General features: G+C 38.8%; 2 protein-coding genes across 2 annotated transcripts; both read left to right on the top strand.

Moving 5' to 3' along the window:
* The first annotated feature begins 2601 nt into the window (after positions 1-2601).
* fam167b (family with sequence similarity 167 member B) lies at positions 2602-6337 on the top strand. The gene is made up of 2 exons (XM_008399589.2): positions 2602-2994; positions 3637-6337. Exons 1-2 carry the CDS (start codon positions 2695-2697, stop codon positions 3898-3900), a joined length of 564 nt encoding a protein of 187 aa, XP_008397811.1. The 5' UTR covers positions 2602-2694; the 3' UTR covers positions 3901-6337.
* A 2417-nt stretch (positions 6338-8754) lies between these two features.
* lck (LCK proto-oncogene, Src family tyrosine kinase) lies at positions 8755-26638 on the top strand. The gene is made up of 13 exons (XM_008399588.1): positions 8755-8911; positions 10240-10349; positions 10850-10910; positions 12465-12555; positions 14213-14311; positions 14446-14549; positions 15943-16092; positions 16174-16326; positions 18665-18844; positions 21633-21709; positions 24625-24778; positions 24904-25035; positions 25847-26638. Exons 2-13 carry the CDS (start codon positions 10245-10247, stop codon positions 26041-26043), a joined length of 1503 nt encoding a protein of 500 aa, XP_008397810.1. The 5' UTR covers positions 8755-8911; positions 10240-10244; the 3' UTR covers positions 26044-26638.
* The last annotated feature ends 80 nt before the right edge of the window (positions 26639-26718 follow it).

The following is a 26718-nucleotide window of genomic DNA, read 5'->3' as shown; positions in this document are numbered from 1 at the left end:
AAAGATAGTTGTCAGTTTTAGCCAAACATATTAGGAGCCATTGTGGAAGGTCCAAGGAGCCACTTGTGTCTCTGGATCCTCAGATTACAGATCTTTGCTTTTGGTCAAGAGTTTAAGACTTTTACAATGATTAGATTAGATTAGAGGATTAGAATGATTTTGCTCTAGCTTTTCAAAATAAAGCTTGTCTGGACCTGCAAAAGTCACAAAACATCTTGTTATTTTCCCTGGTTCCCTGGGACTTGCTTTCTTTTAAAGATTTCAGACATAATGTATATCAACTGCTATATATTTCCCCTATTGTGAACACAATTGCCAATATTTTCATTTATCATAACAAATGCAAGATTTTTTTCAGTTTCAACCTGATTTTGCAGTGTTAAACAGAAGAACTCAAATAGTGTTTGTTTTCCCCACCAAACCTCATGTGTACAAATTTGACTTCTTGAAGTATATAAATATGAATGGATGGATGGATTTCTATTTTTTGTGCAAAGTCAATTAAAATTGTTTTTTGTCTCATCATGCATCGATTTAAAGTAAGAAAATAACTTCCCCATATACAGAAAATAAATAAAGAATTATTTAACATAAAAGAATGAAAACAAAATTAAAATACAATGGTAAATGCTGAAAGTACGCGCATGACTCTATTTAGTTTTACAGACATAGGACAGATATAGAAGTAGAACATTTTAGCTAATATCCCAAATACACAACCCAGCCTTATTTTATACTATTTTGTGTAAAACACAGGGATGTTATATGCAAAACCACTACACATGTGATGTATTTCATTACTATACAATAAGCTCTAAAATATGATAAAAAACACAAGACTGGTATTTTGTTTCATCCTTTCATAAATAAATAAAACAACACATTTGTTGTTATAACAGATGCAGCTATATAAATGGCCTCCAGGTTTTCCCACTGTCTGCGCCACACAATTTTTAGTCAACCAACTCTATAAATCCTGAGAGTTTTACGTGCAAGCACAAATATCTTAGCACTAAATCCGTTTGGAAAGTCAAGATAAAAAAAAACATACAACTTTTATTAACATTAGTAAGATTTATTATATGAATAATAGGGTGGAATCTTGGCTGGTTGAAATGACTACTTATAACTTATTGCAAAACCTTTTCCCGTGAAGATTAATTATTACAATGCGTTACATTATATTGCAATGCTAATGATGCATGGGAATGTGGTGAGCCATCTGTTTGCCTCAGCTTTTTTTTTGTCTGCAAAGAAAATAAAAGGCAATGTTTTGTTTTGCTCATCATTTGCTGGGACTTTGATGCTAGAGGTCTCTGCTTGAGGCCGGGAGAGACTGGAATACTAGAGTAACTATTTCTCTCCTGATGCTACAGAAAGATTAGTTAGTCCATGCTAAGATCCATTTACCTTTTACCTTACAGATCATCACTGATTTAGATCTTCAGACATCTAAAGTGTTTGGTCTTCTCCTGGTGCTCTCTTAAAAAACCCTTTTATCTTTCATGCCGTACAAGTCTTCATTGTGTTGGAGTATCACATAAAATCTTATGTAAGATGTGAGGTTTGTGGTTATTACTTGACAATATTTGAAAAGTACCTGCCATTTTACATTCATTGGCCTTTTATTGGATGCACCCTTTCAATGGCTTGTTAACACAATGAGCCAGTCACATGACAGCAACTGAACAGGCTTAGTCTTCTGGAGATAAGCTATTAAAGTTCAAACCAAAGAACAAGACGTGGAGGAGAGGGGAACTAAGTGACTCTGAATGTGACACAGTGTTTGTGTTTCAGAAATTGACAGTTTACTGAGATTTTCATCCATATCTCAACTATTTCTCTTGTCAGGAAAAGAGGAAATTAACCCCCCTAATTGATATCTGTGGACAGGAGGAAGAGGGGGGGTCTGGTTTGAGATGATGAAGGGGCGACAACAGCTCAAGTGAACACATGTAACTAAGCATATAATATAATATAATATAATCTCGAAATACACAAATCTTTAAGCAGATGAACTACAGCACCCGAAAACCACATCGGGTGCAGCCCCTGTTAGTTCAGAACAGGAAATTGAATTCACAGTTTCTACAAGCTCACTAAAATTACTAAAATTACAGAGTGCTAGATTTAAGCCTGACCCGATTAACCTTGACTTCAGCTGCAAGATTTATCGCATGAACAACGCATATGCATGGATCTGACAAACTGTTCGGACTGGTGGTGCCGCTATGTTATGGGTTATATTTTCTTGATGCACTTTGGGCCCTCAGTAAAATCTGAGCATCAAAATACACAGAGACTACTCTGCTTTTTTTTTTTTTTTTTTTTTTTTTTTTACATATATTTCGTGAGGAACTGTTACTTTTTACACTTACATTTGTGTAAGAATGGGGTTGTGCATATAAGATATCTTCGCTATCTTTTTATGCATGGTGGTCTTGGTTTACCGAAATTAAATCTGCTCTGAAGTTTTTTTTCTTGAACTAAAACTCTCTGCTAAGGACTTAAGGTCCGACTTCCCCTTTCATAAAGCAGCTAATAAATTATCCACCCCTCCCGTCCTCTGCGGGATGGGCGGCCACTGTGCGACTTCTCCCTATAAAGGAGGTATGGACCTGTTGCGCTCTCCGCACCCTCCGGAGAGCCGTTGTCAAACCGAGTTCAGAAAGTTTTGCTTGCCCCGTTGCATGAATGGATTTCAAAGAGCTTGGAGCTGATTGCTCGGAGGGAGAGACGGAGGATCTGGACAGCGTCAAGGCGCTGACGGAGAAGCTGAAGCTGCAGACGCGCAGACCGTCCTATCTGGAGTGGCAGGAACGGCTGCAGAGTCGCCCTTGGACGGACAGGAGCCCCGCGGACTGTCCGGACTCCGCCGAAGGAGACGTTTCCATGCCCGCGATTTTGAGAAACGACAACTCAGAGCTTGTTGTGCGCAACATATGCGGCTTCGACACCATTGATGATGCGCTGGAGTTTCTGAGAAAAGAGCTGGTGAGTTGGGTTTATGTTTAACTAACTTATTGCAACTTGACATGAATGATTTCCAGCTAATTCTCAGCCCTGTAAAACCAAAATCTGATCAAGTCAGGAGAGAGGAGGAAAGCTTCACTGTAAGGTAGATGATCATCTCCTCGGTGTCTGCATGAATGCCTTTCTCATTTCAAGGAAAGCATGAATGATGACATGTTTAACTCTGTTTAAACAAACACCTTGTGAAACAATATGATGCCTGTTTTCTCACAGCCCTTACCTGGAACCATCCAAATGCAAATAATTTCAGTTTGGCACAAGTGAACATATGAGTTTTAAATAAGTGATCAAATGTGGAGTCTGCCCTCAGTTTTTTATTTATGTTTTTTAGCATTGACTATTTGCAACAATCTGCGAAATATACCAACATTTCTGAAGGCATTTATGTTTCTTATATGAGAAAAAATATTTTAGAATGAAACTAAGTTTATAACTACAGTGACTAGCTGTCACACACTATCAGAGTTATTGGTGGTTAATGAATACAAAAAAATACCCTTTTTTTATCAAAAACATTTTACCCTACACTCTTTCTACAGAGATAAAACTACTGATTTCTTACGTCTCACCCCACTTTCCCACTTTTTTTTCCTCACTGCCCAGAGGGAGATGCAAGTCCAAGACAACCGACTGGCCCGGCAGCTGATCCGCCTTCGTGGGGAGATCCACCGGCTGAAAGTGGAGCAGGTGTGCCACCGTCACAAGGAGATGCTGGATGATGCCACTTACGAGTTGGAGGAGTGCGAGGAGGAGTCGGACCTACTGTGCGACATCCCCATGAAGGCCGCCTTTGCTCTCTCCACGCCTCTGAAACACCTAGGCCTCACCAAAATGAACATCAACTCCCGACGTTTCTCACTGTGTTGAAAAGGGTCAAATTTTGCCCACACAGCAACAGATGTTCCCGTATCTCTTCTCTGTGTTTGTACAAGGCACGTCACTAGAGTTACTTCCTTTCCAAGGCGGGCTGGTGAGTGGCAGGCAGCAATTGTTGCCAGCAGAGAAAATGAAAATGTCTGCCTTGACTGATTTGTGTCAGGGTATGACATGAATGAGGAAGTATTTATGTACTCACCTGCAGAAGGCATGCACACCTCTACTACTGCCAGAACTCCCTGTTGGTCCGCGTCTGATTCTGCTTTTTTATACCACAGACTTGTCACAGAAATAAATAAAAAAAACTTTGAATGAATTCACTATATTGCCAAAAGCATTAAGACAAACCTCCAAGTCCTTGATTTCATTTGTTCCAAACACCTCCATGGCCACACCGAGGCAGCTGACTGCATGTGCAAATATTTCTAGAGCAGTCTCAGGATGTCTGTGAAGTTAAGTGTAGTACAGCGATAGAATCCTGCTTGTGCAAAAGTCAGTTGTTTGGGGCATCAGAACAAAGTGGGAACAGTTTTGAGGAGACAACATAAAATCATAAAATCAGGCTCATAGTGTGTACAAGTTGCCACCTATCTTGAAGAGTCAATCTCTTCCTCTAGGCTTCGTGGGCCCTTCAGAGTAGCTCAAGAACAGTGTTTAGACGCTTTCAAGGAATGGGTTTCCGTGGATGAGAACCTCTGTCCAAGTACATAGTAAAACCTTCGGATGTAGTGGTGTAAAGCATGCAGCTGATGGACTGGAAAATCTCTGCTTGACAGTGGCTAATTTGCTCTATTAATCATATTTACATGCCTTCCAGCACATTGCTGGACCTGGATGTGAAGTCACCACCCAGATTTGCCACACTGTAAATCTGAACCTCCGTAAATCTGAAGTTCAGATCTGCAACACACACACATCCAAAAGGCCAAAGCAGACCAGACACTTCAAGAATCCCAGTTTGTTGAAAAGCTGTACAAGAAAAGAGAGGATTCCTTCAACTTTGTGTTTCCTTTTAGGATGCCCTGCAGAATAAATAGGAAGGATCTGATGTGTGTGGGTCTGTATTCAAAATAACCCAAGTGAAAATTGTGTTTGTTAAATCTGGAATTGATCCTAGGAGATGGTCTGAGTGGGGAAGATCTAGAAGGTTTCTTTGCCATTGGATGAGTTTGGGTTTGCCAGTTGCTAAGAGAATGGTACTTGCTTGCTTTGTGCCATGTATAAATATTGGTGGTGGGGGTATTATGGTGTGTGGTTGTTCCTCAGGAATGGGGCTGAGGAACAACCCCATTAGGTCCATTGAAGGTCCTCTCCGTGCTGCAGAATACAAGCATATTTGAATGCTTTCCCATTCCAGTTTCACCGCCACCAAAGCAAAAATAAGATCCATGTACATTAGTGAGTTTGGTGTAGAGGTACTTGACTGGCCTGAAAAGAGCATTGACTTAAACCTGATAGAGCTCATTTGGAAATGAATTAGAGTGAAGACCGAGAAGCAGACCATTGGGAATGACCTCAGAAATGTTCTCTTGAAATAAAGGTCAAATATTTCCATAAACACACTCTTAAACCTTGTGGGAATAGTTTCTAGAGGAGTTGGTCGTTAGATCTTACATGCGTGGGGGAACTATTTAAATTGACGTAAACGTCATGGTGAGCATCTGAATACTTTTGGCAACACATTGTATCAAGTTATTTATCTGAAACGTGACCCACCAGAGACATTTTTTGTTTATTTTCTCAAAGACCCAGGGACCAATTATTGTGACAGAATCTTCAAACAGAAAGGTAAAATATAATTCGTGAAGCAAAAAAGGAATTTGGCCATCAAAGCGATGAAAGTGAGATTAAAGAGAAAAGGACAAACTTTGTCTGAGCTGGTTGAGGGACGAGGCGCTAACAAGTTGGATCCTTTCAGGCTGTCACATGCTTTAATGAAATCAAAGAGCTCAGAGCCGGTGTGTATTTGTTGGGCCTGGTGGAACTCAGTGAGTTTCTATGCTAAACAACGTCCCCTCTCACAGCAGCACTCTTTAAGCCTTCATCACTTTCCACCAGAAAGCAGGAGGTCACCCTCATGATTTGTTTTACACCTCTCCCTCAGGGACCAAAAATATCCCTTCAACCTCAGCACGGCTGTGACAAGAGCCAGGAGGCTGTTTTGTTTCCCAGTGACATGTTGAGATGCTGCAGAGCACTGACTGTATAAAGCTGACCAAGTGTTGCTTTTTCCCCCTTGAGCACACACTCCCACCCAAGATGAATGATTTGGTTTATTACAAATGCACGGCTAATTACGTTTGTTCCTTGTATGTTGATGTATTTTAGTTAAAAGTATAACATTGAGTTCTATGCAGATTTTTTGTTAAGTACTGATGTAAATGTATCTACTATGAGTGTGAGTATAAAAGAAAATACCTTGGCTGGATTGCTTTCTTTCTTTCTTGGACAAAAGTGTTTAATAATGATAAGAGTAACTTAAATTCCCGGATGGATGGATGGATGGATGGATGGATGGATGGATGGATGGATGGATGGATGGATGGATGGATGGATGGATGGATGGATGGATGGATGGATGGANGGATGGATGGATGGATGGATGGATGGATGGATGGATGGATGGATGGATGGATGGATGGATGGATGGATGGATGGATGGATGGATGGATGGATGGACGGGAATCTAACGGACATACAATGTTTTCCACACTCTATATTCTTTTTCCATGCTTATCCTGACCAGGAAAATGCTTATTATTCCAGACTTTCCCAGACTGTAATGAAATCCTGTAAGTGGTATTACATTCCCCCCACTAACATTCAAGCTCACAATAAAGTTTAAACCACCCATCATTTTCAATATCTTACTTGCACTAACCAGATTTCCCAGGTTTTCCAGGCTTTATTAATCTGTTATTGTTCCCTAGAAATAAGATAAACAAATCAGAGATGACTCAAGAACCTTGCACAGCGCAAAACCTGAAAGTTATTTAAAGTAAAGATCACCACAGACCCCAACCCTATCATCTGGCCTAAAAACAGATTATGCACACAAGTGTCCTGCTTCTTTCTTTCATGTCTTGTTGCTCACTTCCTGCAGGGTTGTGCTGAACCATACACACTGTAAGATACAACTTGTAGAACATGAAACAAAATATTCCTTGGCAGATTGTTGTTACCGAGGCAAATGAGCAGACACAGTCTTCATACTGTGGAGTGCTGCAGGACACATGACCTCATGTGTGACTTGTAATCAGAACAACCAGACGTGAAGGTGAATATCAAATGAAAGAAGTTGGACAGAAGCCTGAGTATCGCACCTTCAATAGCCTTTTTCTTTACCTTTGTGTTTGCCCGTCAGATATTCTCCCTTGACCTTTCTTCAGCATACCTAATGATAGCACATCCTTTAAAGCTGATATCATGGAGTAAATAAAGCATGCATGGCTCTCAGCTCAAGCTGATACGGTGTGTGCGAGTAGTAAGCATCGGCAGCATGAAAGAAGACTGCACCTGCATCACAAAGCGGGCTGTAGGAGGATTGGAAAACTTTTTGTGCGTCGATAGCATCTAAGTTTGATTGCGTAACAGAATGTGATTTCCAACCACGTTTGGAAGCAGTGACAAATGTGGAGCAGGAACACCCTGAGCTGGCCGAGCCCTCCGATTTGAGGATTTCTGCTATTGTTTACACATATATATTAGATGTTTTAGTCAAAACAACTACCAGAATGTCTCTGGAGTGTATCATGATGTGGGAAACTTAAACACCCTCAGTACGTTTTTGCAGAATTTCACTCTAACGGAAAAAAAGGAGAGAATTCGGGTGGTTTTGGTCGCGAGCGAGACTCAATCTAAGCTGTGGCAGTCTTCAGAGCACATATTTCTGTGCACTATCTGTGATGCTTGGACTGACTTCCTGCCGGTGCAAGCTCTACAGCAGCATCCGTTCACCACAAGAGAAGAAATGTGGCCTGCAGCCTGAGGTGTTCAGAAGTGTAGATGCAGGGGCAGAGAGAGAGAGACCTCACAAATCCATGTTATGCAAAGTTTATTTTATTTTTATTTTTATTTTAAAGGAAAGTGATGTTTTGGTGATGTGATACATAAAATCAGTTTTGCCAAGTTTGATTCGATTGGACTTCAGATTAAAATAAATAAATAAATAAAAAGTCAGGGCAAAGCTATTTTTTTTAATTGACATTAAATGAGAAACCATATTTTTGCAGTCATGTGTTCGTGATACTAAACCAGAAAGAGTTTTAACCCACAACAGAGGAAGCGCAGCTGCTGCAAATATGCTAATGTGGTATCACTTTGGGGGCAAATGTGATCTGTTTCATTAAGGTCTTGTGTGATTTAAAATTTTTGTTTGCGTTGATCAATCAGGGATTACCGTGTCAGCTGCATGCTGGTGGGGCACCTTGCGAAGGCCAGCGACTCCCACATCATCACATGGTGAGAACCAAGACAAAAATACACAAGCGTGGCGTCACCACCATCCTACAAAGCCCTCCTGTTCTAACTGTATTGGAACATTCTCATTTTCTGGATAAATGCGTTGTCCTGACCCCCTTTTTTTTTTCGTCTTAGAGCCCATAACGTTCCCCTTTGCTTTCACACAGCTGCACGTTCAGCACCTGTTAAAAAGACTGCAGAGCAACCCTCAAAGTTTCAACGACAGGAAACTCTCTGGGTCGCTCCTCCATATGTGTGTGTGTGTGTGTGTGTGTATGCGTGTGTGTGTGTGTGTGTGTGTGTGTGTGTGTGTGTGCGTGTGTGTACGAGACACCGCATCAAGTCTGTTTGCAGGCTTAGTTATAATAAGAGAGGCGGATGATGACATCTTCACACCCAAGCTCTTGGTGTGTAAAAAAGTTGCTCTCTCGACATATAGCTCGGCAGAATAAATTCAGGTCTGAACAAAGGGAATCTTGATGGCGGCATCTGAAATCTGACATTATTGGACGTTTGAGGATAGATTCAATTAATTTAACAGGTGAGTAAAAGACTTGTGATGGTGTCAACCTTCAAAGTTTGAGTTTAATTAAACATGCTGTTACCAGCAAAGACTGCGTAAAATTGACATAAATATGTACTTGCTTTGTTTTTAAAAAATATATATATATTTAATCTTTAGCCAACTGGAAAATGACTTAAGAAATTATTTTATCCAAGTAGCTGTGTTCCGTCTCTTATTTCTGTCTATTTACTCTATTATAAGGCTAAAGCAGAAGTTTCAGAAAGGCTGATGACATCATCACACACAAGTATTGCTCTAAATTATCAATATAAAAACCTTTCTACCGTGTAGTCTTTATTTATCTGTCCATTTTCTATGTAGTAAACCACCAAACGTGCTTTTTCTGTTAAACAGAAAAATAAACTTCTCAACTGAATTAAAGGTATTTTATTTTAGAGATCATTTGAACAAAGGTAGCATAAAACGAACCTCCGGTCTCAGTTTGGCTCTTAATGTTACAAAAGTTGATTTGAAAGTCCTCGACATGGAGATCTTGGATGCTTGTTGTGTTCATATCTGCTATATCCTGTTAACATTCAGCAGTTTGTTTGGAAAAGGCCTTCAGCTGCTTGTAATGATAAGAAAAAAAAAAAAAAAAGACAGAGGGTAGCCCCCTCAGTGGAAAATACTGACTTGTGTGACTCCCCAAGTGTGGGCCAGAAAGCCTAGGAGAGCTGATAATAAAAGAACGCCTTCAGATGGTGGTGACCCCCCTTGTGATTCATCCTAAGGACCTCTTTGCTGCAAATGGTGGGTTGTTATTTAGACCTTTGCAGATTTCTCACGGCTTTAAGCCTCTGGGACAGACGTCGGCTGTGATTAGTCCGCTGACCCTTTTTCCATGAGCGGCCAAATACGGGAGTAGAGCGGGCTTGAGAAAGCTGGTTTATTCGGCGCATTAGTGTGAAAATAGGAGACGTAGCACATGCGGGCGACAGATTATGCGAGATTAACATTGCTGCGAGTTTCTAAAAGAAAACCCATTAGAGCCTTGAGGAAAATTGTTTTTTGAAGGGATTTGGAGGGCTCCGAACTAGCATGTGTTTAAACGAGTCAAAAGCGCAAAAGTTTCAGCGTTCAACGCTGTCATCCTCCATTTTGTGTCAAAACATTTCCTCTTACCGGCCAGAGTTGTCCTAAAAACGTACGATTTCGGATAGTGGAGCCTTCTTAGTTGCAATAACAATAATACTAATAATATGTTGTAATTGCTATGTTTATTTTTTGAACAATGAAGCATTAGTAATTGTTTAGTGAGCATAAATATTTCTCTGAAGAAGTAACGTGTCCGTTTGAAATTTCAGAAAAGATGGGATGCGCCTGCAGTTCGGACTCAGACAGCGAGTGGATGGAGAACTTGGACGAAATTTGCGAACACTGCAACTGTCCAATTCCTCCCCAGGCCTGCAATCCAGTAAGTGGACGCAGAGGTCATGTTTGCTCTTAAAATGCACAAATGGCTGAATTTGAATGACCGCACGCGAACTGAAGCCAGGAGGTGTTCACTTTACATGGGCTCCCACCATTCAGTCCGTTTGAGTAAACATGATACAGTACAATGTGTTTCAATCCGCTTCGGTACAACAGAGTTGAATAACTTACATAACTGCAAGGGAAGCTGTCTTTTGTGCGTGTGATTAAGCAGGAGCACAAATATTCCCTCAGTGTTTTTCTTTCCTCGCTGTGACTGAGATGTCCCATTAGATTAGGAGTTAAGGAGGAAACCACCTGCGTGTGACACAACACAGAGACGTTTGGTTTGCAGAGAAAAAAAAACACAAAAAACAAATAAAACGGATGACAATTACCGCTAAGAGCTGGTTACCCAAACCAGAAACATACAAGTGTCTGCTTAAGTTTTACATTGTTTTCTTTGTTTGTCCAATAATGTCTCTTATTTCTTTGTCCCTTCAGTACACAGATCAGGTGATTCCATATCCATCACAGTATACGCCCCCGATGTCACCTTTACCAGGTATGTCTCCTGACTTTGTCTCTTTGCAGCATATTAAAGCTTCTCTTGTGTTATTTGTGTTTGAAAAAGTTAAGTTAAACAACTCTTTGCATGTTTAATTAAATGTATCAATTTATTCGTCTGATAGGGGGGAAACACTGCAAACATAACGTTCAATGAGTTTGTTGAACATGCTTTTTCGTCCTGTCTAGTACTGTTCTCATTCTGAAAGGACGATGGTTCTGATTATTATTCTCATTTCAGAATCTGTTTACTCGGCATTTTCCACTTTCCTCCAACCTTGTTCTGTCCACGCAAGTTTCCTTTCTCCGTTTTCTTTAAAATGAAAGCTACGGATCTAGCCGACTGCTCGATTACCATGTTGACGCTTGGAAATATTCAACTTCCTGGGGATTTAAGTTTGAAATGAAATGTAGTTTACAAGTCAAATGTACTTTATTTCAGTCAGTCCAAGTATTGGCAAACAAATATATGCAAAGTTTCAAACATTTTATGAAGAGAATTTATTTTACCTTATGCATCCTTCCGACGTCTCGTATTCCACATGTCCCATGTCAGCCTCCTGCATTTCCCCAATTATTTGCCCCATTTTGGGGACAACTAAATGCAATTCTATACGTAATAACTAAGTTATTGTTGCTTTTGGACCGGAGTGATCCGGTTAATACAAAAGTCAACGTATCTCCTGTATACTGAAGAACGAGGCAATCTAGTGGCTCCTCCGCAAGTAAATAGGTTTAAAACTTGAAACTTATAACAAGCAACCAGTACAAGAGTCTGAAAACTGGACCCTTAATAAAATAGTAGTCATACTAAATTTTGTCTTCTTCGCACCTTTGAGAATGTAGCCAACAATGTTTTGCATAACTGTGGTGTGTACATAATGAATTTTGAAAATCCAGCGAGGATGGTCATCACAATGGTCCAGCCTACTTGGGCATAAGGTGTAAATTATTTTTCCAAATATATCCTTTGATAGAAAATATAAACATTTTGTCATGTACTTCATATATAAAAAAGTTGAATTTAGCTATATATTCTTTTTAGTTTTAAAATATTGATTATCTGAATTATTGAACTCAACTTCAGTGCTTCGGTTTTTGCATTTACCAGAACGTGAAACAATAAACTTCATTTTGTTACTAAAGATGTGTATTTTAATTTGTTTAGTTGTAAAATAAATATTTTCTATTTATGTATTTATATTGATGACATGCTTAATAAAAGAGTATAGGAGCCGGGTCATCAGAGAAAATTTCCAAAAAAACAAGAACTGCCTTCCTCTAAAATATGTTTAAACATAGCGAAGAACCAAATATATTTCTAACTGGTCCAAAATACGTCGTACCTTAAAAATTCTGTTCCAAAAGGAAACCGTGATACTTTTAAGACATTTCATGACAGAACTGTTATGCTTCATGGGTCAAGGAGGCTGAGATTCAGCTTTGCCATCACTGCTGTGTTTGTAGAAAACCAATCAGAGAACCGTTCAAAGATGTGCAGTGCTCTGAACACTGGCCATAGGACTAAAACTATGAATGCTTTTTCTTGCAGATAACATCGGGGTGGCCATTTACAGCTATGACCCCAAACATGAAGGAGACCTGGGCTTTGATAAAGGAGACAAACTCAAGATCATCAACAAGTGAGCTGCTTTTAAATCCATACAGACAAAACTCGCAAGTGGAAAAATGCATCCAACGCCAAACAACAATGCAGTTAAAGCTACAATCTCCCCCCCTGAGAACAAAACTCAGTGTAGATGGATGTGACAAAAATTTGATTTGAAGAATATTTAACAACTTGTGACACCAAAAGTCATATAAATGACATATAAAAGTCTCCTGCTGTTGGTTTTGGTGTCATTGTGGTTCTGAGAACAGATAGTGAACTCAACATGTTTCCGGTGTGTTTCCCGAGCAAGGATGCTGTGAAAACATGAGCTCAGCCAAAGTTTCCAGTCACCCTAAAATGTAGAAAGTTTAATAGATGCAAAAAATGGTTTTAAAAATGTGCTTCGAATACAAAGCTCAAAGAAGACACCCAAACTCTCATGGGCAAAATAGCAGTCAAGAAAAGCAATGAAAAGTCACATCTGTTGCAGATTCTTTGTATATTTACATAATTAAAAACAAGTTGCTTTCTTTGAACGAGCATAAGACATGTATAAACGCAGATAATTGCCCTTAAGATTTGCATATGTATGCTTTCTGGTTTATGAAAGACTTCCTCTCGTGTGAAGTTCTGAACATCGCAGAAGTGACTTTTAAATCTTGAGAATTTGTCTTGTAAATTGCAAAAAATAGTGTAAAAATTCTCAATTTTTAGTTTATTGTTAATTATTTTTCTACTTATTACGCATTCCCAGAGTAAACAGTTCTTATTTAGTGTTGAGTGATTTCAAAATTCATATAGCACAGAAGAATATTTTTGATCACTTGATGTTTGATAACTTAAAGAAACAACTTGAGTGCTTTAAGAGTTTTAGAAAATCGATTCAAAATCTATTGCTGAATTTGACAGTGTAATACATTCGCTATTGCAACGTTCTAACGTTCAGTTGACTTTTGCGGTAAAAAGTTAGATTTCGAGCTGCCACTTAATCTGAATAATTGATGTTGTCAGCAAAACAATACAAGGACACAAATCAGTTTCACTGTAGAGGTTTCAGTGGGATTGGTTAAAGACCGGTTCATTATTTTTCTAACAAACTCAATTTTTGTCATAAACAGAGAATAATTTTAAGACATGACAGAATATTTCGGCCATTCTTTCTACCGTTGAAAGTCATTTTTTTGATGTAATGAAGTTAAAATCAGCCTGCGGCGTGTAATAGGTGAAAAAAATACAAGAAATGACGGAAACGAAATCTGAAAATGTTACACCTGAGAGTAGATTTATATATTTTGTGGTAAAATATAAAATTATTAGAAAGGTTGGATGATAATAAGTAAATGAATTTGAAGAAAGTGTTTGAAAGTGCTGAGTCTGATAAAGGGGGCCATGTTTAATGTGAAATAGCCTGACTAATATTAGATTTTGTCAAAACATTTTTTTACTGCAAGGCTTTAAACAAGCTGTGCTCACAGTGGGGAAGATTAAAAACAAATAGTGAGCCTTTTTCTGTGCATAAATCATATTTTGCATGCAAAACATGTTGTGGTCCTTTTCACTCTGCAATTATAAATGCTGCAAAAAATCCACGAGTCTATAGCAGTTCACTAAGAGTGTTTGTTGCCGCTCAATTCAAAACAACCAAATCTTGTGCGCTGTTAACAGCTAGCATCTGTTCTGCCTTCCAGGGACGACGAGGAGTGGTACCTGGCCGAGTCGCTCACCACAGGCCAGCAGGGCTACATTCCCCACAACTTCATCGCGATGACCACAGTGGAGACTGAATCGTACGTCACAGAGGAAGAAGCATAATGTCACGACTCTCGGCACCATCTCATCTGGCTCGATCTTAACTCGTGTGATGCATGCCGGGTCTCTGGGGGAGAGGAAGTGGTTAGCTCAAAGTACGTTTGTGTTGCAGGTGGTTCTTCAGGAACATCTCTCGAAACGATGCTATGAGGCTCCTCCTGGCTCCAGGGAACACGCAGGGCTCCTTCCTGATTCGAGAAAGCGAGACTTCCAAAGGTGAAGTGCTCTTGTTTTAATCTTCTTTTCATAAATTAGCAGAGATCTTAATAAATAGATCGAGAAACAAATCATGTTGCATGACTCAGACTCTCCCCATCCCTGGGGCTGAATTTTTCATACCCCACTTCCTGTTTGCTTATTGGGTTTATTTATTTGATTTCAGTTTTGCTTTCTTGTTAAAGACCCAAATTACCCCTGAGACTTCCTTTTACCTCCTCATTTTTTCAAATTTGCTTTCAGTTGACCAGATATTAAATAATATTAATTCAGCTTTTGTTAAAAAAAAAACTATTTTCTTGTTGGTTTAGATTTTTTTATGAACCTAGTAAAAATATTAAATACGACACAGCTAGACAAACAAAAAAATCAGCATCTTAGCGCCAACAGCATGAGCTGCAAACTGATATTATAGATAAAAACTTGACTCATGCTTCTCTCAGGTCTTGTGTCTTTGGTGCATCCTTTTTGTCCTTCACATCCCTCATTTTCTCCGAAATTGCTGTACAATCACAATCAAATTAAAATACCATGAGATAATCTAACTGAAGAAAAATGCTAATAACTTGGAGGTGGTTTAAACAGAGCTACGAGAAAGGACGCTTATCTATAGATAACTTGATTCACGAGTGGCCTACAAACTGGTCTCATGTAAACGGACGTAGGTTGGCCACAGTTTTGTAGGGTTACCCACAAACAAACCAACTCGCACTCTGTCCCAGGTTAAAAACACCTTTCAGAGATGTGAACTGACACCAAGGTATTGAATTGGGAATTTACACTGACTTCATAACAAGCAATTTTAGGATGACCCCTAATCTCTTAGAAAACGAGCTTCTAAATCTGCTTTGAGTACATTTGGGTCGATGACATCACAAGAGGTCTATTATCATCTGGCTTTAGCTGATCTGATTGTTTACTGTGGTAAACAAATACTTTGTAGCAGATTTTGGTTCTACATTTTATGTTTTAGCTCGAGTTTGATCCCAATTAGCTCAATTAGGCTCATTAAATGTCTGTCCTCTTGGGACGCATTTCAAGAAGTACGTGGTGATTCATCAGATTTGCAGGAAATATTGTTGGGACTTAATGATCACGTTTATGGAAATCACTGATCTAAATGTTTAATAACACCTGGGGTTGAAATGAACACTGAAAATCTTTATTAATACAATCTTTTTTTTTTTGTAAAATTAATTTTATAGAAAATGTCTAGAAAGTTTTTTTTACCTGTCTTTACACACCAGTCAAAAAAAAAATGATGTTGAAAGTAAACTAAATGTTTAAACCTGCTGGCATCGTTGTCTAAGTGTGTTATTCTACTGCTTCTGCTTGTTCTGGTCAAAGCATGTTTTTGTAGCTTTCTCACTATTCATTTTTAATGCTGCTCCAGGGTCATATTCGTTATCAGTCCGCGATTTGGACCACAACACAGGGGAAGGCGTGAAGCACTACAGGATCCGCAACATGGACGACGGAGGCTTCTACATCACAACCAAGATATCTTTCAGCTCCCTGAAGGAGCTCGTCCAGCATTACTCCCGTATGTGTGCCTCCTGAGGGATCCAGTCTACATTCCTGATTACTGAGGAGTTGGAAAGCTGTATTTGTTGCTGTTTTTCAGGTGAATCAGATGGCTTGTGCACAGTCCTGGTGAAGCCCTGTCAGTCCAGGGCGCCGCAGAAACCCTGGTGGCAGGACGAGTGGGAGATCCCCCGAGAGTCCCTGAAGCTGGAGCGCAGGCTCGGAGCTGGACAGTTCGGAGAAGTCTGGATGGGTGAGCTGTTTTCCTTTTGCGTGAGATTTAACTTGTGTGCTCAGAAAAAAAAAAAAAAAAGAATGTAGCGCAGATACATCAGATGTGAAATGCCTGGTCTGGTTGGGAGCGAGACTGCGTGCCTGCCAGGAGCCAGAGTTTTTCTGCAGTGTGTGCAGAAGAGTTTCCTTCAGCTTAGTCCTAATTGTAGGCTTGTTTGAGCTGTTTAGCGAAAGAATGATGTGTGGTATTGACCCTGTTGTGCATCATTTCTCCAAATACGCTTATCTAACCTTTTGATGAGTTCATGGCTCTTTAAGATTTGTCTCCCAACAACACTTTGGATCTGATTATGCAGCGTTAAATTAAACAAGAGGGGCTAAACGTTTTGATCACGAGCACATCGGTTAGGCCACAACCTCATTATCATTCAATTGAAGGGATAATTTCCCCGCTATTTTCCGTCCTCATTTGCCAGCACCATTTAACCTCCAAAACACAGCACTGAACAAAAGCTAAACATTACTAACCATGGAACTTGCCCTCATTTCACTGCCACTTTTTTTTTTCCGCATCATTGTACGGCTTGAAATCTGGGCTTTTTGTCTGTCCACCCCATCCAAAATGAAATGTTTACTGACGCCAGCAAACATGAGAGCTACTATGTACCTCGATTCAGCTTATGCACATTTTGTCAAACAAAAAACGTATTGGGATTTTATGTTACAGATCAACACGCAGTAATACGTATTTCTGAAGTGTAAGAAAAATTACGATTTTTTTTTTATTCGTAAGGCAGAACTACTATGTGATTTAGAGCAGAGGACATTCATCGGTTAGAATGACCTAAACATGAATCTGACTAAACTTTTTTGGCAGAGCTTGAAAATTGATGTTCACAAACTCTCATTGACCAATCAGACTGAGCTTGAGCTACTAAAAAAAAAAAACAACAAATACACACATTGCTCTAGAGGCATCAGGCATCCTGGTAGAAACACACACAGCAAGAGATTTGCAACTGCATTTTCAGTACATGGTGGTTCTGCAAATTTGTAAAAATGTATGCCACACTTTTCAGATTATGTAAAAAAAAAAAAAAAATGTTGAAATCCTTGTACTAAAAGTTCAGTAAGTATTGCGTACTAAGGCACTGTACGTGATAACCATCAGTGCATTACCAAAAGAAGAAGAAAGCGAAAGAGGAATGCTTTCACTAGTGGATAAAGATTTGTTCCCTCATCGCTATACGCTTCACGCTTGGCGTGCGGGAAAGTGTTTTATGTGAAAGAAAGAACAAACTGGATGGTCACGGCTTTGGTTGAGTACATGTTGGTGAGAGCTTGTCGTCATGAGAGTCAAGTGAAGCTGTTTTTAAAGCAGCACACATTTGAACCAAGCGATGGTTTACAGCCGGCATCACTGGCTGAGTAAATGCTTTTAGTAGTACATCAATTTCATGTGTGTGAATCACAGCGGATAATAGAAAATTATTATTATTATTATTATTACTGATGAAGTATTATATTATTACTGTCATCCAAAGCAACTTATTTGTTATTAATAATTAATTAATTAATTAATTTTTAAAATCATAATTTTCTTGTAAAATTACACTTTTTAAAATTTTAATACCATAATGTAAAAATGGCTATTGTTGTAAAAGAGAAACTTTGCAATTACTACTACTGCTGCTAAACCACAGCCATATTGAGTATGCAGAAGTAATAACGTCATCAGTAACATTTGTTTTGCTTTGTATTTTCTACAGTCAAAAATATAGACCAAACATTTGCTAAATTAAGTTATCTTTTTCTATTTCTTACTTTGCATAATATTATATATTACGTAATATGCAAGAATGACAACATAATGTTAGCTGGTTAATAAATCTGGCTATGTGCTAATGTTGCTGGGAGGTAGTCGGTTGGCTAACAGACGTAGTCCTCATGGAGTTTTTTAATGAATGAAAATGAGCCTTGTGAGAAAGGAGAAAGTTTATGCAGGTTTCATTGAGCCAACAGCAACAAGTGGAGTAGGGGCGCAGTTGAATGGGACTCGTAGAGGGGGGAGGGCTAGTTTACCATCCTCTCATTACAAGAACTTTAACCCTTACAAGAGAGAAGATGACTATTTTTTGAGATTTTGAAACTTTCACTATGTAAAAACGTTATACCTTGATGTTGACCCATGTCTTGTCGTAGACCTAGCCACATTAACCGATCTCATTACATTTTGTTAGAATTTGTTTTGTAGTAAAATTAAAGGGACAATTCTATATAGGTACCTGTATAGAAATCTTAGGTTTTAGGTTGTTTTTTTTTAATACATCTGTTCATATCTTGATGTCCTTTTCCAGGTGTCTACAACAACGACAGGAATGTGGCAATAAAGAATCTGAAAATGGGCACCATGTCAGTGGAGGCCTTCATGGCAGAAGCCAACATGATGAAGAACCTGCAGCACCCTCGTCTTGTCCGTCTCTTCGCCGTTGTTACCCAGGAGCCTATATATATTGTCACAGAGTACATGGAAAATGGTAAGTCCTCTCAAATAGCATTACGACAGGAGATTAACCTTCCTTTGGAGTGTTTTTATATTAAAGATGAATAGAAAATAAGTACTCGGATAGTCATGCAAGCTCCTTCCAAGAAGGTTTAGTCAACTAAAATATGTTTCAGCCTGTCTGAATTAATCATCTTCTTAATCTCCTGCCTCGTTACCATAAAGACAGAGTTAGAAAGAGTGATCTAGGATCTAGGAACGAAGACAAAGGAGTGGCATTAGCCCGGTGTCAGAGATGTTCAGGATTAAACATGTTGATCTGTTATCGGACTCAGGGTGGGAACACATGTTTGAACAAAAGACCAGGCAGGACTGGAAGCTTCAGCCCTTTAATGAGTCACAATGTTTTCACATAAATACTTCACTCCAGCGAGTCTGTTGAATCAACTTAACGTCAGTGGATCTGTTCTTTTTAGAATATCTTGTTTGTGCATGAGGTCAGACATACTGGAAAGGTAAAGTGCATTCATCACCAGCGATTGAGCATGAAGCTGGAGTGCAGGAGCTCCAGCTTGTTTATGCTGGCTATTTTTAGTTTCTCCTCATTAGGCTCGCTTGTGTTCACTGCTAAGGTGTTAAAATGTTTCCAAGCAAACATGAACTTTCCCGTCTTCTTTTCCGGACCTGTCCTGGAAGGTTAATTGTGTTTACATGCGGAGGGGAAGTTTCTGACGTGAGAGGTTTTCATCATGCACGCTGGTGCCATAAACAATCCGGCAGTAGATTTCACGGCAGGCGTGTGATCAGCATCCTGTCTGTGGGCCTTCCTTCTTTTCCTCCTCATATCAGATATCTCATTTAAGCTAACCATGAGCTCCAAAGACAGATAAAATAAGGGCATGACAGCAGTCTGCTGGTTTCACATGACCAGAATCTGCATTCAGATGATAGCAATCGCGGATCTTTTTCCCCTTAACCTCGAAAGTCTTTGTGATTCTTTTTGTTGTGAGTGACGGCGCCAAAATGCACTGAGAGATGCTTTCACAAACACAACAGCCTCAGAGCTGAAGTGAAAGGAGTGCCTTTGTGTTATCATTTGTAAACCAGCAGCAGTGTTTCCACATAAGGCCAGCTCTTTGTCCGGGAGCCATGTGTGGACAATTGTCTCCTCTGCCGTCGAGGTTCCCATCTTTATACAGTTTGTCCCGTATTTTTTTTGCATTATTGAGCACAATAAGGAAGGAAAAATACCAGGCGCGTCATTCCGGCTGCCCTTTGTGGCCTTGATAAAGAGGGTTGCTCTCGCTTTTAAACTTCAAAAGCAGCCTTCCAGACTCAAGCAGAGGAGTAAATGTCTCTTCTTTCCAGGCACAGTCATTCTTCTCAAAAGTATTTCCTTTGGTCTTATTCAGCCGACCTTCAAACGGAGATATTGTTCTGTGTTAGTTATCAGAAAATGCACATCAACTTGACAGATTACACCACACTTCCTTGAAATGTTGTTTCTGTTGATTTCTGCTGTTATTCCGGTCCTGTGCTATTTATTTATTTCCGTGAGGAATAATAAATTCCAAAATGTCATTTGTCATCCAAATGCAGCATATTATTTTTATCGTTTTACATTTTCGTCTTTGACATGAAGTTAACATTTTTTACATTTTTATTCCTCTTCTTGAGATCTCAGTGTTACGATGTAAAAGCTTTTAAGCATTGTTCATAGGTAATTCCACTCAAACATTAAAGAGATTACATTGAAGCACTCTCATGGTTATTCTCCATTAATGAGAACTACTTTTTCAGAGTAATAGTATTAACTATATCACTAACACATTGACAAAATAAAATGGAAAAATGCCCTAAAAATGTTCAAACTGTTTTGAAAGTTATCAACAAGTTTTACTTTGAAGAGGATGTGAGATTCGCAAGTAATTGGGTGACAGTGATATGATAGCAGGTCCAAGTCATAGGAAATAAAAATAAAAACAGCAACATGACTATATACAACACTACATAGTGATATTTTGAAGACAATGCTCAAAAGGTGTCAAATAGCTCTTTGAGTTTGCACAATTCTTCAAAATAAATTCACTTCCTGTTCGATTCTATCAGGAGTTTGACAATACCAGATTTCTGCGTACATACATTTTTGAATGAGCTGCGTTTGACCGGCTGATTCGATCAAGAGAAAACATAACACTAAACAGGATCATTTATTTCCCATTTTCTCTTTATGAAAAATGTTGTAGGCTAAGATCACTGCTAGGCCCCCAAATATTCTAAAATTTCATACTTTTTAAAAATGGCGGAAAGCACATTTTAGACATAAGAAAAAACAGAGTAGCAGGATGTGTGACTATCTCAAAGACACCAGAAGTAGGATGTCACACCTAAGATGCCTGCTACACTCAATTTTAAAGATTAGTTTATAGAACCCACACATTAGATTCATTAGATGAAAAAATTTAATTATCAGAACTTTAGATTTGCAGAGATATTAAAGCCTGAGATGTTAAGAGGATGGGCCTGTTCAGCAAAACAGAAAATGAATCAAAAGCAAATATTTCCTTTTTTAACCTACATTTTACTGAAAATATTTGAAAAGTGCTAAAATCTGCCTTTTTAATAATTTTTGAAGGCACAGAGAAATGTCCTGATGTTTGTCAGAAATGTTTGAATGTACACACCTTGTTAACTCTTAGTTATTTCCAAACATATTATGATTTATTCATTTGAAATGCAATATACAATGTGGTCATAATCCTATTTTGAAACAGTATGTCCAAGCTTCAGTTTAAAAATTTGTTGAATATTTTCATTTGCAGGAAGCTTGGTAGACTACCTGAAAACACAGGAGGGGAGCAATTTACCCACCAACACACTGATAGACATGTCATCACAGGTGAGATACGTCTGCCTTTATCATTCTTTTCTTTGAAAAATAATTTAACCTTCCAATTAATTTACATGATTACCTCTTGTTTGTACTTCCAATTCCTCACGCGTAGCGTGATCCTACTGGGCAATAAATCAGCAACTGTCTTAATGAGGCTTGAATTCCACGCTAATCTTGTAATACTATGTGCAGACTTGGGTGGGTATGCGTGCAGAAAGGCGTGCATGTAATCGTTATTACAAGTCTAGACGCTGTGACACAAATAAAACCATTCTTCGCACTAATAAACAGGATTTGGAGTGGACAAACCGGCTGAAACTACAACTTATTTTGTACTCTCACTTTTAATTTATCAAGGCTGGCAACTAAGCTAAAATATGGAGATCACTCCACAATGACAGAACCCGAAACTATGATGCAGATTAGTTTCTCTGAATCTCTTTAAGCTTACTGATATCTTATGTTCAACTAGATTGTTAAACAGGAAGTGCATTTAAAGTGATAATATTATGATGTAGTAAGCTCTCAACATGTGAACAGGATGTGTGCTTCAAGGTGTGGGAAGGCTCATGAGTTTCAGAGTTTAGTCAAGCTCTTTTCCTTTGCCAACCAGACTTTATTCTAACCTGAAACAATTTAAAACAGAAATCAGAGAAAAGTTCAATTCAAAAAGTATTTTCTTTTATGCAGGATTAATCTTAAGGAATTTCAAAATGTTACTTGCCCTTGAAAAACCTCAGTTTTATGGGGTATGGTGGGTGTGGGAATGACAAAGTCAACCACAGAAAGACAGCCTGAAGTTTCAAAGTCTTACACGGCAAACGGCTTCATCTGAAGAAGGCAAACTCTTAGACGTGTCAGAACTCGGTGCAAAGATCTACGCTTCATGAAGAGCGGTGTGGTGAAGGTTTTACAGCGAACAATGCTTTCATGCCAAGCCATCATACGCCGACAACATTTTGTGGTAACATGGCTTCTCGGCATCATGCGGTGGTGGATGGTTAAGTGTTATTTTGGCAAGAATCTGACATTTTCTTTTAGTAATGTGCAAAAGTATATAGTATAAAGAAGATAATCTTGGAACATGTAAAAAAAACTGACTGAAGTCTTGTTAGTTATCAACAAAGGGCAGCTAGATGCTAACAGGTCTGAAGTGGATATTACGATAGCATAATACCCCTTCAATTTCTTTCATTATGACCTCAAATTTCAAAACATTTTTGTGTGATAGACCCCTCCCCACCAAATAACTTCATAAATATGAAGAGAAAATGAAAGCCGACATAATTTTAGATTGTTTTATAGATGAAAATCTGAAAAATGTGGTGTGCCTTTGTTTTCAGTCCCCATGAGTCAATACGTTGCAGCATCTCCTTTCTGATGGGATATGTGTCTGTCAGATTTGTACGTTTAAAAACTGAAGTTTTTGCCCATTCTTGTTTCCAAAACTGCTGAAAGTCTGTCTGATTAAATGCGTACACGCTGTGAACGTCAATTTTCATGTCGTGCCACAGATTCTAAAATTGATTTAGATTTGTCCTCTGTCTGGCTCTATGTTTAAGGCTATCCTGGAAAGTTGATATCTATCCTGGATATATCTAACATAGAAAAATCCATGCTACTTTAAATAAAAACAATAAGATTCCTGTTTTTATTGAAAAGATTGGTACTGTATTTACCTCCATCCATATTCTTCCTCCCCCTTAAGGAAAGCATTCCCGCAGCACAATGCTGCTGCCACCAGGTTTCACTGTATGGATGGTATATTCGGTGTGGTGTGAAGTGTCAATTTTGTGCTGCATGTCGTTTGCGTATTTACCAAAATCAATTTCAGTCTTGTCTTACCGAAGCACCATTTTCCACATGTTTGCTATCTCTGACAAACGGACCGCAGAACATCTATGGTGATCTTTCCATATTGATTTTTCTTGATGGATTCTCTTATGGGCCAGATTTATACCACACTAAAAGTTGTCATGTCAAAAGATCCCCCCCACCTGAGCATCAGATCTCTGCAGCACCTCCAGAGTTACCACAGGCCTTGTGGCGTCTTCTCTGATTGATACTCTCCTTGCATGGCGCCTGTCAGATTAGGTGGATGGTCATGTCTCAGTATGTTTGTAGTTGGACAGTTCAGATAAATTTTCTAAATTAGGGAGGGAACTTCTGCAGACCTTTTGTTGCTCTGGGTTTTATTTAGAAGTGTCACATTGGATGGATATAAATACACACCCCATTTTTCAGATTACAAACAATTATACAAACTTTTACCATTTTCCTTCGCCTTCTAGAATAACCCAGTTTAATTCACCCAAACGTGAGTTCAGTATGAGGTGTACATCTCAGGTTTCTGAGAAAAACACTGCCTGCCCTGACACCTATGTGACACATTGCAGCTTCTGTGATGCACACCTTTCCTCAAAACAAATCCTCACAGTTTAAAGCCTCGACTGATAGGCAGAAAATGGTCCAGTTGTTCAGAAACTGTAGGAGGTGAGGTCTTTGGAATTGTAAAAATTTTAATTGAGACACCTCATGCAAGAATATCCTGTCATCGAGTGTAGAGTCAGATGTCATCAGCGTCCTATGTTTAATAATGAGTCATGTAGTCTATGACTGAAACAGAAACTCAGTCACTGAATAGTTAGGTCTAAAGTAGGGCTGCAGCTTTTTTTCCCGTAAGATTGAGTTGCGTAAGTTGCGCGGCTTTGCACCTGGGTGGAGTACGTCAGAGCACAAAAAAAAGGTAAAAGGGTGAAAGCAAGTGACCAGGGGAAGTGGTAAACTCCCTGGTTTTGGTGCATCTGTCCTGCTGGAGTGCCAACATAAACACAGATCCTTCACAGACATTTATTTCACACTTCAACACGGACAAAGACGCTCTCTAAGGGCACGTGTAAATGATGTGCTGCCCTCTGCAGGTGGCTGACGGCATGGCGTTCATCGAGCGAAAGAATTACATTCATCGAGACCTGCGGGCTGCCAACATTTTAGTTTCCCATGAACTCATCTGTAAAATCGCAGATTTTGGCCTCGCAAGATTGATAGAGGACAATGAATACACAGCCAGAGAAGGTAGGAGGAGGACCCTCAAGACTTATCGTTTAACGTTATTAAAGACTTGCTCGAAATTACTGTTGTTTTGTGAACGTGTTTACTTTTTTCATAATATATGTTTATATTTTTAAATGTATTAACAGGTGCAAAGTTCCCCATTAAATGGACCGCTCCAGAAGCTATAAACTACGGCACTTTCTCCATAAAATCTGATGTGTGGTCATTTGGGATTCTTCTCACAGAAATAGTGACATACGGGCGTATTCCTTACCCAGGTAGGTAATCCTACCAAGCACACTTAATTTTTTGATTTTTTATTTATGTGTTTTTTGACATGGTGTGTTCTCGGCAATGACAAAAAGGAACAGTACACAAAAGAGACTAACCCAGAGGATGACAACTGACTCACATAGAAAATAACAACAGTTATTTATGTATTGAGTTCAGGCCTTCATTTCATATTCATTTTTGGCACTAATAATTTACTTGAACCATTGGAGTTGAACCATTATGTAACAACAATTTGCTGTGTTTTAGGTGTAACTAAACATTAATCTCCTTAAATACTTTAAGTGATGTTGAAGGCTTTAAACCTCTTAATCTTATTAGCTGTTAAGTGTCATTATTCATTGCAGCTGCTAGTTTTTGTTTTCAGAATAAAGTGATTTGTTTACCGTTGGATTAACTGGACGCTCTTTGAGCTAAGTTTTGAATTGTAGATTTACAAAGTTTTGTAAAGCCTTTGGAGTCTTTACAAAAAACAACAACTTTACAAGTTATTTAGACGTGTCACAATTTTGCTAGAGTCCCAATTTTTTCTAGAGTCTGAAGAAAGACCCAGCTGTCATCCTAAGATGAAATAACTAATTTCGACCTTAGAAACAATCAAGAATGAGATATCTAGAAAAATGTTCTCTGTCGACTGAAATGAGTTAACTAAATGGTATATAGTAGTGGCAAATGTGCACTACAGAGGACAAATTTACATGTCGTCAGGTGGAAATCAACAAATTACTATTTTTTTTTTTTTTTTTATTATTATTATTATTATTTTTTCAACTGATCATAATTTAATTTCCTGTTCAGGTATGTCCAACCCAGAAGTGATCCAGAACTTGGAGCGTGGATACAGGATGCCGGCGCCAGAAAACTGCCCTGAGGAGCTTTATGACATCATGAAGGAGTGTTGGAGGGAGAGACCAGAGGACAGACCCACGTTCGACTTCCTGAAGCACCTCCTGGAAGATTTCTTCACTGCAACAGAGAGGCAGTACCAAGAGTAGCTGCAATGGGCAGAAAAAAGACATACAGAGACACATGCATGTATAATCAAACTAACAGCGTGACCGCTGACAGCCAATGCTGGATTTTTAACTGTTTGCTAAAGAGTAGGAGCTGGGACGATCGACATAGTGGTGCTTTGTTTCTGCATCAAACTAACCTGGAAAACATTTGCCATGATCTCTGATGGAAATGTGCGAGCCGGGGAGAGGATGGTGATGATCCTGCTGATGATCAATCGTGACTAAGTAAACGGGAGACTCAGTACTGGGCTGAATAAACAGCTGCACTCCTGGTGCTTTTACAGTGACATGTAAATAACTGCTTCAGTTTAATTTTACCTCCACAGTATGTATAACAGTTTTATTTACGGTAACAAACTTCTTGTGAATGCTGTGTATTGTTGCATAAAATAAGCCAGTTGAGAAGAATATTGTTGTGAAGCATATTGACTATAAAAAAGGTACAATATGGATGTTTTTTTATTATTATTATTATAGAGAATGAATGTCTAATGTATAAATAGGAAAAGAAGTATTTCTGTAAGTGTGATGATTAGTGAGCATCAGATACTGTTTTAAAGTTCCTGTAAATACATCTTCATTTGTTTTCTGTTTCTTTTTTCAGCCAAAATTGACATATTTATGTCTGTTACCTTTTATAGTACCAACAACCCA

This window comes from Poecilia reticulata, linkage group LG22 (genome assembly GCF_000633615.1).
Source record: "Poecilia reticulata strain Guanapo linkage group LG22, Guppy_female_1.0+MT, whole genome shotgun sequence".
Taxonomy (NCBI): Eukaryota; Metazoa; Chordata; class Actinopteri; order Cyprinodontiformes; family Poeciliidae; genus Poecilia; species Poecilia reticulata.
This window is presented reverse-complemented; position numbering and strand designations above follow the sequence as displayed.